A 12,590-nucleotide genomic window follows, 5' to 3' on the forward strand; every position below is an offset into this window, starting at 1 on the left:
TACCTTATTAAAAATTAAAAACATTCCTGATAAGCATTGGCTGAGTTAATTTTAACCCTTCACTGTCAGAGGAGGTTCTCCAGGTCACATAATTTATATTCATGAGTGGCTAATGAAAAAGCCATTGGTAAGTGACACGTAAGAAAAAGACATATGACGTGCAGTTGTGTTGATCTATATGTTAAAGGGACACTTGCAATATTTAAGAGGTTGATTTGAGTCTTGAACATATGTATATAGTCTTCAGAAGTACTAGAAATGTAAGAAATTCGCATAATTCCTTTAAAAATACTTCAAACTAGGAATTTTACTCTCTATTGTTATAAATCTCTTTTCTAAAAAACACATAGTACCGGTATCTTAAAATGACGAGTCGTCATTTCAACATTCAAACGTAGATAATTCTGGACACAAATGGATTTGAAGGCTAAAATAAGAGGCAACAATTATATATATATATATATACCAAGTATTAAGCCTGTGCTCATAAGAGGCATCATGCTATGCAAATATATTAAAAATTATTCAGTATACAAAGTAAAATATGCAGTACTGTCTAAGTACTGTTTGGCAGCCCAAACAACTTGTCAAACATTGTGGCAATAAAATGAATCATTAGATGGAAAGTCCCAATGGGGGTCACCAAAGTTGTTAAGGGGGCAAATAGCATAATGATATAGCAACCCCTCTGGCCCCAATACGACTACAAACAATGTAATAATATCAAATTTTCATATAATTGAAAATAAAAGATACATTGTATGTAATGACTATACCTGAACTTTTTATATTTTACATATATTATTAACAGGGCACCTAATAAACTGAAAATCTATAACGTATTAAAATTGCTTGCAGTCATGCTATTACAAAATTTATAGACTAATCATGCAATTTGTTAATACATACTGTCATTTGACAAAGGCTATCAATATTCAAAGTATCCTGAAAAAAAATGCAAAAATATTAAGCTTACCTGTTTAATTGAGGTCTGTAGTAAATCCTTTAGCAAGTCAGTTCAAATAATCCCATTCATGATTTTATGAATAATCCACTATGACAGCTAACGATGCAAAATACAAATATATTTTACTGACAGTTGATTTACACTCAATGACAGTATATTCCAATATCCAAATATCAAAATTGAATTGCAGAAAAATCCACAACCATTCCTCACTTCTTAATGTCATTCTGCTGAATTTGTAAATCGCCGGCTTATTTATAACAAAATTTGTAATTCGTTTGTTTACCTCGGAAAAGACTGGAAGATTCGACAACAAAGCTCGAAAATTATCTGCCCTTCGTCACGTAGTCCAAAATGCACTGTTAGCTTTTAATTTGGATATTTCTCCATTTTCATGAGCTGACATCTTGTATTTCTTCTTCCGTTTCATTCTATAATGTCTGAGGCATACGGTTCTGCAGCCATCCACCATTTCTCCAGCTTGGGACGGAGGAAAATGGCTTTCCAAAGATAACAATGTTTTCCTTCTGACGTCTTTTCACGCACTGAACTGTTGGTGGTGACGTCACGTAGAAATATCGTCCAGACTATTTTGTTACTAAATATAGTAACTAGGTCACCAGAATTACTATTTATAGAAATAGGTCAAAGGTAAGAAAATTCCAGAATGAGCAACCTTCAACTTTAGTCTATTAACTTTGACCTCTGATTTAGGTCAATGGGGTAACAGGTTAATAGGGAGGTCAGTGACGTCATTGAATGTAGGTATGGGAAGAATTTAGTGTTGTCTGCGTCTAATTAAGAGTTAATTCCCTTTCAAACATGTCAGCACTCATGATTTCAGATTGTTGATGTAATTTAATGACAATATCACACGAAATACAGGGAAATCACGCGTTATAAAAGCGATGCACCAATAAGATTTAGAAAATAACTAAACCCGAAGGTATTCTTTCTAATTTTAAATTATTCAGCTGTGCCAAGGCGCAGTAAAATGAGGACTTTTGCTCTGATATTGATCTCTTCCTTGTATCATATCTGTATACGTTGCAGCGCCTGGTATATGGTATTAGTGACACCGGGAGAATTTAATTTTGTTGTGGATTCAGATCTATAAATAATCATTTCATTTTAAATTGGAAATCTCATCAAGCACCAAAATTCTAGTTGATGTTTCAATCTGTGTAAAAATGATTAGCAAAATGTGATTCAGGAAATAATATTGTGGTTTGATTTTGTATAGTAGGCCCCTAGCAACGTGAAAAGGTTTTTGGAAATATGGATATATAACTGTATTTTTAGTTGTTTTATTAATGGCTACCATGTGGAATTTGTAAACTTACATCATTGTTTTACTGTCTGTGAAAGATCTGATTTTAAATACTTTTTACTTTGCAAACAGGCCTACAACATTACACGTCATTGTATCTTTTTCATCTTCCTCTTTCTACTTTCAGTATCATTTAAATGTTTCAGCGCCAAGTTTTCCAGATATTTAAAAAAGTAGTTCATTCCGTTAAACCTGTGCCGAAAACATGTAGATATTTCTCACAACGAGGCCATCAATATTTAGGAAATTTAAAAACCATGCAGTTCGACTCTCCAGAATACCGTAAGATTTTCACGCCAGAGTTGAAGAAGTTGATAGATTTGTTTGATAAACATGGATTTGAGTTAAGGATAGCAGGTAAGTTGAAGGAAACAGGGGCATTGAAATTTTTAAAAACTAAGATACAAAGTGCTCTTGATTCAAAGAATTATGAACTTCAACGTATGTTAACAAATTTGATATTACTTTTGGTTGTTTGCTTGTCGGGTTATGCTTAAACCTCAAAACTAGCTTCAATATTGTGTCCATTATTATACAAGATGCAAATTGGTGAAAAGAAAAGCTTGATTGATTTGACTTTGAATTAGGTGGGGCTGTGCGAGATTTAATGATGGGTAAAGAACCAGCTGATATAGATTTTGCTACGACAGCCACCCCTGATCAGATGAAAGAAATGTTTGAGAAGGAAGAAATTCGAATGATCAACAATAAAGGTGAAAAACATGGAACTATAACAGCAAGGATAAATGAGAAGGTTTGACTATTTCTGTTACTTGAATATTCATATCTTATCAGAATATAATACATTGTCTGGTTTTTCAAAAGACTGAATGAAATGGACCCTTCATAGATTCAGAGAAAGGTTTTTTCAGTGTAGAATTATTTTATATCATCTGTGTTTGATAAAGCATTTCAATTAATGTTGACAAATTTATTTGCTCAAAAATGTTCAAAATGTAATTGGAAAGTGTTAAGAAGACAAAAACACAATACTGAATAGCTTGGTAACTGAAGTGGTTAAGCACATTACCTGTAGATAATGCACTCTCCCTCAATAAACCCCTGCAAGCTAGAAAAAAAAAAATACAATTTTTATATTTTTCAGGAGAATTTTGAAGTGACTACATTACGTATTGATGTAGTAACAGATGGACGTCACGCTGAGGTAGAATTTACTAGAGATTGGAAACTTGATGCTAATAGACGAGATCTCACCATTAATGCCATGTTTCTAGGTGAGTTGCTTCCCTTTGCTTCAATTAATTGGATTTCTATATACACATAGTACAATGTTTTTTGTTATGAAATTATATTATTCTGTAGAGGAGTTAAATAGAGTTTTGGTGAAAACATTTCCAATTGTAATTTTCAGGCTTTATATAATTATTACTATGCTCCTGGAAATTAAATCATGCCAGACAGGAGATTGGCATGTTAGCTGTGAAAGAAGTTTGGAAGTAACAGGCTTTGAGGTATATGAGGGAAAACGCTGGTTATGATGGACTTTTAAATGATTTACTACAGACATCATTTTTGACTACTCTAGGTTTTGATGGAACTCTGTATGAATAATTAATGATTTACTACAGACATCATATTTTGGTAATCTAGGTTTAATGACTTACTAAAAACTTCATTGTTCACCACTCTAGGTTTTGATGGAACTATATATGATTATTTTAATGGTAAAAGAGATTTAGCCCAGAGAAAGGTGACGTTTGTGGGAAATGCTGAAGAAAGAATTCAAGAAGATTATTTGAGAATTTTAAGATATTTTAGGTATGCTTTAGCATTCGTAATATATATAGTGAATTTTAAGCCTCATGTTGGGAAATAAGGATCATAATGATGAAAGTTTATCAATTATTTAATTAATAGTTAATGATCTGTTGACCTTTCAGGGGTCAAGATGGCATCATGTAGATTTAGGACTTTACATTGGACAGGCCGTTATGCCTTCCCCTTCGTCCATTCTTTTGTTATGACATTTGTTTTGTTTTATTTGTCTGTGTGTAAGTATATTTTTCGTTATAGAAATTGACTGTGTATTTTATCTTTAAATTTCAGGTTTTATGGGAGAATAGCAAAGGAACCTTATAATCATGACAAAATTACTTTAGATTCTATTAAAAGAAATATGGATGGATTGAGACGTAAGTTAATAGGAGTTAATTTCTCCTGTTAACCCTTTGAACCCAGAGTGTAAATGAATTATAACCTCATATACCCTGAACTCCAAGTAATAAAAGTAAAGGCGTATGACGTTAACGTTGTATGACGTCACTTAGGAACGGCCAGTGTACCGGCTGCTCGGGTATATATTGCGTTAATGTTTGGTCGGTAAACGGGCCCCTAGGATTCAAAGGCTTAAAAACTTAAACTGATCAGAGTTCGTTCAGAGTTATACATGTAAATTTACCTCTAACAGCAAATAATTTCATTACTGCAGTCACAAGTATTTGTATATTTGTGACAAATGCCTTTGATTTTTAACTTTGACCAAAGCCTAACTTAAATTTACCTGCATATGGAATCTATTACTTAAAGGAAAATTGGAAATGGATTGAATCTTCCTAAGCTGATGGTTTGGTGTGCACCTAACTTCAGAAGTTTTTTTATTTTCATGGATTTGTGAAATGGTCCTGACCATTATATAAATAAATAAACCAAGTACTAACGATCTGAACTGCTAAACGAAACCCGAAATCACAAACAACATATTGGCAAAACATTAGTAAGCTGCAAATTAACTTTACACATGAGGAAGTATATGAAACTTTTAATGAAGTCCTTGATTTTTGGATCAACTAGAGAAATATATTGTTATTTTTGAAATGAGACTATTGAAAGGAAATTTAAGAACATGTTGATTAATTGTAGATATATCTTCAGAGAGAATTTAAGAACATGTTGTTTAATTGTAGGTATATCTTCAGAGAGAATATAAGAACATGTTGATTAATTGTAGGTATATCTGCAGAGAGAATTTAAAAACATGTTGATTAATTGTAGATATATCTTCAGAGAGAATTTGAGAAAATGTTGATTAATTGTAGGTATATCTTCAGAGAGAATTTGAGAACATGTTGATTAATTGTAGGTATATCTGCAGAGAGAATTTAAGAAAATGTTGATTAATTGTAGGTATATCTTCAGAGAGAATTTAAGAACATGTTGATTAATTGTAGGTATATCTGCCGAGAGAATATAAGAACATGTTGATTAATTGTATGTATATCTGCAGAGAGAATATAAGAACATGTTGATTAATTGTAGGTATATCTTCAGAGAGAATTTAAGAAAATGTTGATTAATTGTAGGTATATCTTCAGAGAGAATTTGAGAACATGTTGATTAATTGTAGGTATATCTTCAGAGAGAATTTAAGAAAATGTTGATTAATTGTAGGTATATCTTCAGAGAGAATTTAAGAACATGTTATTAATTGTAGGTATATCTTCAGAGAGAATTTGAGAACATGTTGATTAATTGTAGGTATATCTGCAGAGAGAATTTAAGAACATGTTGATTAATTGTAGGTATATCTGCCGAGAGAATTTAAGAACATGTTGATTAATTGTAGGTATATCTGCAGAGAGAATTTAAGAACATGTTGATTAATTGTAGATATATCTGCAGAGAGAATTTGAGAACATGTTGATTAATTGTAGGTATATGTGCAGAGAGAATTTAAGAACATGTTGATTAATTGTAGGTATATCTGCAGAGAGAATTTAAGAAAATGTTGATTAATTGTAGGTATATCTGCAGAGAGAATTTAAGAAAATGTTGATTAATTGTTGGTATATCTGCAGAGAGAATTTAAGAACATGTTGATTAATTGTAGGTATATCTGCAGAGAGAATTTAAGAAAATGTTGATTAATTGTATGTATATCTGCAGAGAGAATTTAAGAAAATGTTGATTAATTGTAGGTATATCTTCAGAGAGAATTTAAGAACATGTTGATTAATTGTAGGTATATCTTCAGAGAGAATTTAAGAACATGTTGATTAATTGTAGATATATCTGCAGAGAGAATTTGAGAACATGTTGATTAATTGTAGGTATATCTTCAGAGAGAATTTAAGAACATGTTGATTAATTGTAGGTATATCTGCAGAGAGAATTTAAGAACATGTTGATTAATTGTAGGTATATCTTCAGAGAGAATTTAAGAACATGTTGATTAATTGTAGGTATATCTGCAGAGAGAATTTGGATGGAATTAAAGAAAATAGTTTGTGGTAATTATGCTGGACATATTGTAGATACTATGATCTCTCTAGGAATGTCACAGTATATCGGTAAGTTCGAATTTTCTTGATCTAGACCTAACTGTAAGTGGGTACTGATAATCTGGGAAAGATTGTTGCCAAAAGGTTTGGTCAAGGACCAGCTGATAGAAAAGATCTCTGTGTGGATCTTAGTCGTTTTATTTTTATAAATTGAGGTTTTCTTTCAATGCGAGCTTAATTTAAGCTGATACAAATCCTTATCATGAAAGCTTGTTTAGACTTAAATGGATCAGAAAAGTAACAAATTACTCAAGTAGAACTAACTAGAATTGTTCATGGGCATTGTCTGAGAGTTGAAAACTACAATATATATATGCAGAAGTTGCCTTTATAAGGTCCATTATCATTCAGTAATGTTTAACTTTGGAGCCCTTTAACAGATGTGGACTTTTGAAAATAGCGGCAATTTTTTTAAGAAATATGATTCAATTCAGGTTTGCCAGAAAATAGTAATATTGAAGAATTTAAGAAAGTGTGTGCATCAACAGAAGAGTTAAGTCCCCTGCCTATGACTAGAATGTCTGCTTTATTTAATGAAGAGCAGAATGTAAGTATCTTTTAGTTCATATGGAATTGCCTGTATCCCCTCCGACCTGCATCACTGACGTGGAGCAACTGGGTTCAACAATAGGTACTGAGAGGATGGCAAGACAATGCATCTCTGCATTTTCGCATCCCTTTTGCAGAGTCCACATAACAAATATCATTGTGTTAGATGGTGATGAGAACAGAGTCTCATAAAAGCACTGGCCTAGGTCACGAATATTGTATATTTGTGTGTATAATATTGAAATTAAATTTGATATAATGCTGAAAATAATTTGGAACGTTTTTTTCAGGTGTATGAATTTATGAAGAGTTTAAAAATCTCCAATGAGGAATTAAAATTATCGTTGCTGATTGTAAAATTACGTGACGATGACTTTGGTGAAAATCCAATGAAATACTTTGGAAATGTCTTAGTAGATTCTCCAGGAAAAGATACAAAACTAAAAGAACGTTTGTGTGAACTTATCAAATACAAGGGAAATAAACAATTATTGAAAGAATTTTCGGAGTGGTCTCCCCCTGTTCTACCAGTGAAGGGCCATGATTTGGTTCAGCGTGGAATACCCAAAGGACCAATATTTGCAGAAATGCTTGGAGATCTGCGCCAATTTTGGAAAGAGAGTAATTTTACAGCCAGTAAAGAAGAATTATTACAACAAGTTGATGAGAAAATGAAAAAAAAGGGATTATGATAATGGTCTCTGTTGTGAGAACTAAGGACAGTATTAGTCTGTATTTGCCATGCATGTATGACTAATCTTAGTTAGTGCTTGGACACATTTCAATCAATCTAGCTGCAGAATTTTAGAATATTTGAAATTAAATGCTATTTTGAATAGACAGTATGACAAACCCAGATAGGAGCTTGACAGTCAAGGGCAATACTCCCTTATTTTTGTATTGAACTCTTCCACGCATGCACACATTCAATTAATATGAAACTGTTAGTGTATGAGTGGAAGAGCACATATGAAAAATAAGGGGTGTTTTGGATGCCAAGCAAATAATATGCAGAAAATGTAAATATTGTTGATTTTTGTGATTATTTTTTTCATTCATTAATTTGTATAAAAAATAAAGACATAAAAATGATAAAAAAAAATGGAATGATAATATATATATATCAATGATAGAAAGGTTCACAACCATCTTTTTTAAAGACATTATGATTATCAAGGCCGAAGGATGTACGTGCTAAGTGCCCCTTATCCCTTATATTTTTTGGAAATCTTCTTCCAAACACCCATATTTTATTTTCATAACCCATTTACAGGTTTTTGATTTAATCAAGGCCGTCATTCGTTTGACATAAGCAAGCAAATGATGCCTAGATTGTGACATTTTTAGTCTTAACTAAATAAGCTTCAGCCTGTCATTCACATCTCTTTTAAAGTGAAATACACATACATGGATAACAAAATGTAATAATAATAATATGGAAAGTGAAATACGGGTATATAGGTAACAATATGAAGAAATACATGTAATAAAAATATAAAATAACAAATAAAAATCAAAATTCATCCAAACATTCCCTTACAACATTTATACTATTCTATTATTTTCACAGTTTACTAACTTAAAAGCATACAGTCTAAATACGGTATTTGCTGGGCCAAAATTGTAAGAAAATCGTGCATTGAATACTGCAAAGTGATATAGATTGTTAAAATTGAGGTCTTTCAGCTGATACCGCAAACATTTTGAGGATAATATCTCTTTAATTTGCTCAAATTAAAAAGGAAAAAGAGCAATTATTTCATAATTCATCTTTTGGTTCTGATGTATTTGATTCTTCCAATATTTCACTATCACTTTCATTACCAGTACTAGTTTTATTTTCCTTTTTCTTCTTTAATTCTTCTTCTTTTCTCTTCCGTTCGGCTTCTTCAGCAGCTTTTTTCTCACAATATCCTGACATCAGGGACTCAGCTGCTCTCACACCCGAAGTGTAAGCTCCATGAAGAGTCCCTAATCCATCTAATACAGTATAATCCCCAGCAAAATACAGTCCTGGACATAATGGCTCTGAAAACACATCCCACATATCAGCTGTGCTTCCGATTGGTGGATATATTGTAGCTCCGCCTATATGTAATGATTTTAACCAATCAGATCTTAAGATATTTGTTACATTACGATGACGAACTACATCTTCACCAAATACTTTTTTAAGCCTTTCTAAGGCAATTTCTGTTACTTGTTGATCGGTCATTTCTAAAAATTTGTCCACAACATTATGTCCTACTTTGGCAGATAAATACGGCTTGTCTGTCAAAGGGTACAAGTTGGTCCAGGAATGAAACAGACCCTTATCTTCTGAGCTTCCTGGAGTCATAGAAAATGTTCCGAGATCCTTCGGCCAAAACATTTCATCGAATTCCAAAATAAGCTTTTCTGATTGGATAACATTCAGTTTGTTAAACAGTCTATAGTAACTGTGTGGTAATTTTGGGTCGAATAAAAGTGATTCATTTTTTAACATGGCAAGTGGAACTGCGATAATAACTGCATCAGCTGGTGTTTGGCTTCCACCTGCTCGTACTATTACTTGATTCTTTTCTTTGACAAGTTCAATTTGTCGCACAACTTGGCGCAGATTGATATCTAACGGTGCCTCGGCTTCAATTCCTGCAACAAATCTGTCAATCATTTCTGCTAAACCAAACTTTATGAATTTATTATACCCAAAATCGAGTCTATCAGGTCCATACAAAATGGCTGATGAATCTGGAATAGCGTAAGAGGGAAGCGACTGGAGAATTTGGACTACCAGGCTATCCTCGCGAAGTTCCTGTTTTGAAATTTCACTCTGTATTGCCTCTCTTACAGAAATGTCTTCCTCATTCTGTTGAGCTGTGGAAATTGCTTTTAAAACTAATTCCTCGGCAGCTCTCTTAGCCTCCACAAGATCAATCCCTTTATGAAGTTTTTGATTATGACTGGTAAAAAACTGACTTGGTCCTAACACATTCAAATCAATTTCAAATGTTTCTGCTAATGCCTCCAAAGGATTGTCTTTGACTTTAGAATTGATAAAACTGGCTCCCAAATCAGCTTGAATACTTTTAGAATTTGCTGATAAATTTCTTTTTGTCCAAACTCTTCCACCATAACGATCCCGTTTCGCTTCAAATATCTGAACGCGATATCGATTTAGTTTGTCGTTAGTTAGGGTTCGAGCAGCAGCTATGCCAGACATTCCACCCCCTATCACTAAAACATTCTGAACATTTGAGACAACTGACTGTATCAAGACGCAACAGATTAAAACCAGAAGAGATTTAACTACCATCTTTGACACTTATTGGTACCAATTGAAGAGAAGAAGATCACAGCCTGAAATTGAAAAGCTCTTATGAAGTTATATTTTCCCTGTCCTTCTCAAATTTGATTTGACTTTTTTAACTTTTACTCAAATCCTGCATAGAAGAGATAAATGAACTTTATTTCCGTCGATGGCGTTTAGTTTGTGGAATGTGGATACTGGTTGACCAACAGGCCTACTCCAAATATTGTCACATATCAATAAATATTCCGAAAATATTTTTTCTTTACAAAAGCCGATAATAAACATTCAGTAGATGTTATTTTAAAAGAAAAACTTACGCTGTGATTCATTCCACAGAAATTTCTAAATCGAAAGTTTCAGCGGTCAAAGGGAAATAACTCTATTTAAAGACAAGACCATCCAGTCACTAAGTAAATAACCAGACAACAACTAAATTACCAATGCCGAATAGATATCACTATTTGTGAGGTTTTTATTATTATTTCGTTTTTGGTGACAAATTCAGCGCCTATCAAGATCAGTATTTCTTAAAATCTAGTTTTTATCTACGTTAATTCTTTGGTGAATAAGGTTCCAAAACAATTATACCTTTCAATATAGTCTATAGGCCCTAGAATAATTATTGGTATTCTTCTGATGAATAAATTTTATATTTTTGAATCAGGTGCCTGTTGTCTGTTATCGACTATTTCCCGTCGTTGAGTCTTTTCAAGCCTGACTTTAACCCCGATTTCTTTTTGTGTGCACTATTGAGCAGCAATGGCGGGTGTGGTTCCAGGCTTGGTATGCTTACTCTTCTAGACACCTTTCATCATAAAATACCTCATCATTTTTAAAAAATTGATATGCATACTTCCTCATTACTTCTACCATATTTTGGGTTTGGTTTTGCGGTTCGAATCGTTACCACTGTTTTGCTTTCCGCTTACTTCATGTGCTTCTGTGTTTTAATGAGAATAATATTCCCATCTAACTTTAACAGCTATTAGGCCCACTCTTATTTTGTAATTAATATTTTGAGGATTATGGTATGAATGACCACTATAAAGTCCACCATTAAGCAGTTATGTACATATTAATTACCGGTACTAGTAGTTTATGTTTGATAAAGCTGTATTGAGCCGAGTCTTGTTGAAAGCACTAGAAAAGGTTGAAGAACAATAGCTATTGTTTAAAATATGAAAGTTGGAATTTATCACGGTTACTAATTAAAGGATAAACACAATATTGTCTAAAGACCTGAAATATTTTTATATTACTACCAGTGGTCCAGTAACAATATCCTGGTACTACCAGTGGTCTAGTAGCAATAACCTGATACTACCAGTGGTCCACTAACAATATCCTGGTACTACCAGTGGTCTAGTAGCAATAACCTGATACTACCAGTGGTCCACTAACAATATCCTGGTACTACCAGTGGTCCAGTAACAATATCCTGGTACTACCAATGGTCCAGTAGCAATAACCTGATACTACCAGTGGTCCAGTAACAATATCCTGGTACTACCAGTGGTCCAGTAACAATAACCTGGTACTACCAGTAGTCCAATAACAATAACCTGGTTCTACCAGTGGTCCAGTAGTTATAGCCTGGTACTACCAGTGGTCCAGTAACAATAACCTGATACTACCAGTGGTCCAGTAATAATAACCTGATACTACCAGTGGTCCAGTAATAATAACCTGATACTACCAGTGGCCAAGTAACAATAACCTGATACTACCAATGGCCGAGTAACAATACCTAGTACGACCAGTACGTGGCGTCTTTAAAACGTGACTGTGGTGAACAAAAAATATTAGATTACAATGTATGAGAAATTATCAGAGAAAATATAACCAAATTGTAATAAAATTTCGATACGATTATACGTTAACAATAATATATTTCGTCTCTAAAGATTAATATATTTTAATCCGATTGTTTCATACAATACTTGGTTGATTAAATGTGGGTTATTCTTAGCTTACAAATCACAATTCTTAATGAATCCCCAGTGATTAATCTGGAATCTGGTTCCAGGAAGATGAAATTTTAAAATCACAGTAATATGATTGGATAATAAAGCTGAATTCAAAATCGATTTCAGTGGTTGACTAATCAGACGAATGGAACACGACGATCGTTAATCAACGTCTGCGATATGGATT

General features: G+C 33.1%; 1 protein-coding gene across 1 annotated transcript; it reads left to right on the forward strand.

The window, feature by feature from the left end:
- The first annotated feature begins 2,545 nt into the window (after positions 1 to 2,545).
- LOTGIDRAFT_188125 (hypothetical protein) lies at positions 2,546 to 9,263 on the forward strand. Its single transcript, XM_009054569.1, has 8 exons — positions 2,546 to 2,654; positions 2,885 to 3,051; positions 3,406 to 3,532; positions 3,950 to 4,076; positions 4,365 to 4,450; positions 6,497 to 6,604; positions 7,030 to 7,142; positions 7,435 to 9,263. Exons 1-8 carry the CDS (start codon positions 2,555 to 2,557, stop codon positions 7,834 to 7,836), a joined length of 1,230 nt encoding a protein of 409 aa, XP_009052817.1. The 5' UTR covers positions 2,546 to 2,554; the 3' UTR covers positions 7,837 to 9,263.
- The last annotated feature ends 3,327 nt before the right edge of the window (positions 9,264 to 12,590 follow it).

This window comes from Lottia gigantea (assembly GCF_000327385.1).
Source record: "Lottia gigantea unplaced genomic scaffold LOTGIsca_22, whole genome shotgun sequence".
NCBI lineage: Eukaryota > Metazoa > Mollusca > Gastropoda > Lottiidae > Lottia > Lottia gigantea.

What these genes read in the sequence shown, in the direction of transcription:
- LOTGIDRAFT_188125 (XM_009054569.1), top strand. Translation starts at nt 2,555, where the DNA reads ATGCAGTTCGACTCTCCAGAATACCGTAAGATTTTCACGCCAGAGTTG. An exon ending in ATTTGAGTTAAGGATAGCAG is followed by an intron (nt 2,655 to 2,884) that starts GTAAGTTGAAGG and finishes ACTTTGAATTAG; the next exon opens with GTGGGGCTGTGCGAGATTTA. An exon ending in TATTTAATGAAGAGCAGAAT is followed by an intron (nt 7,143 to 7,434) that starts GTAAGTATCTTT and finishes CGTTTTTTTCAG; the next exon opens with GTGTATGAATTTATGAAGAG.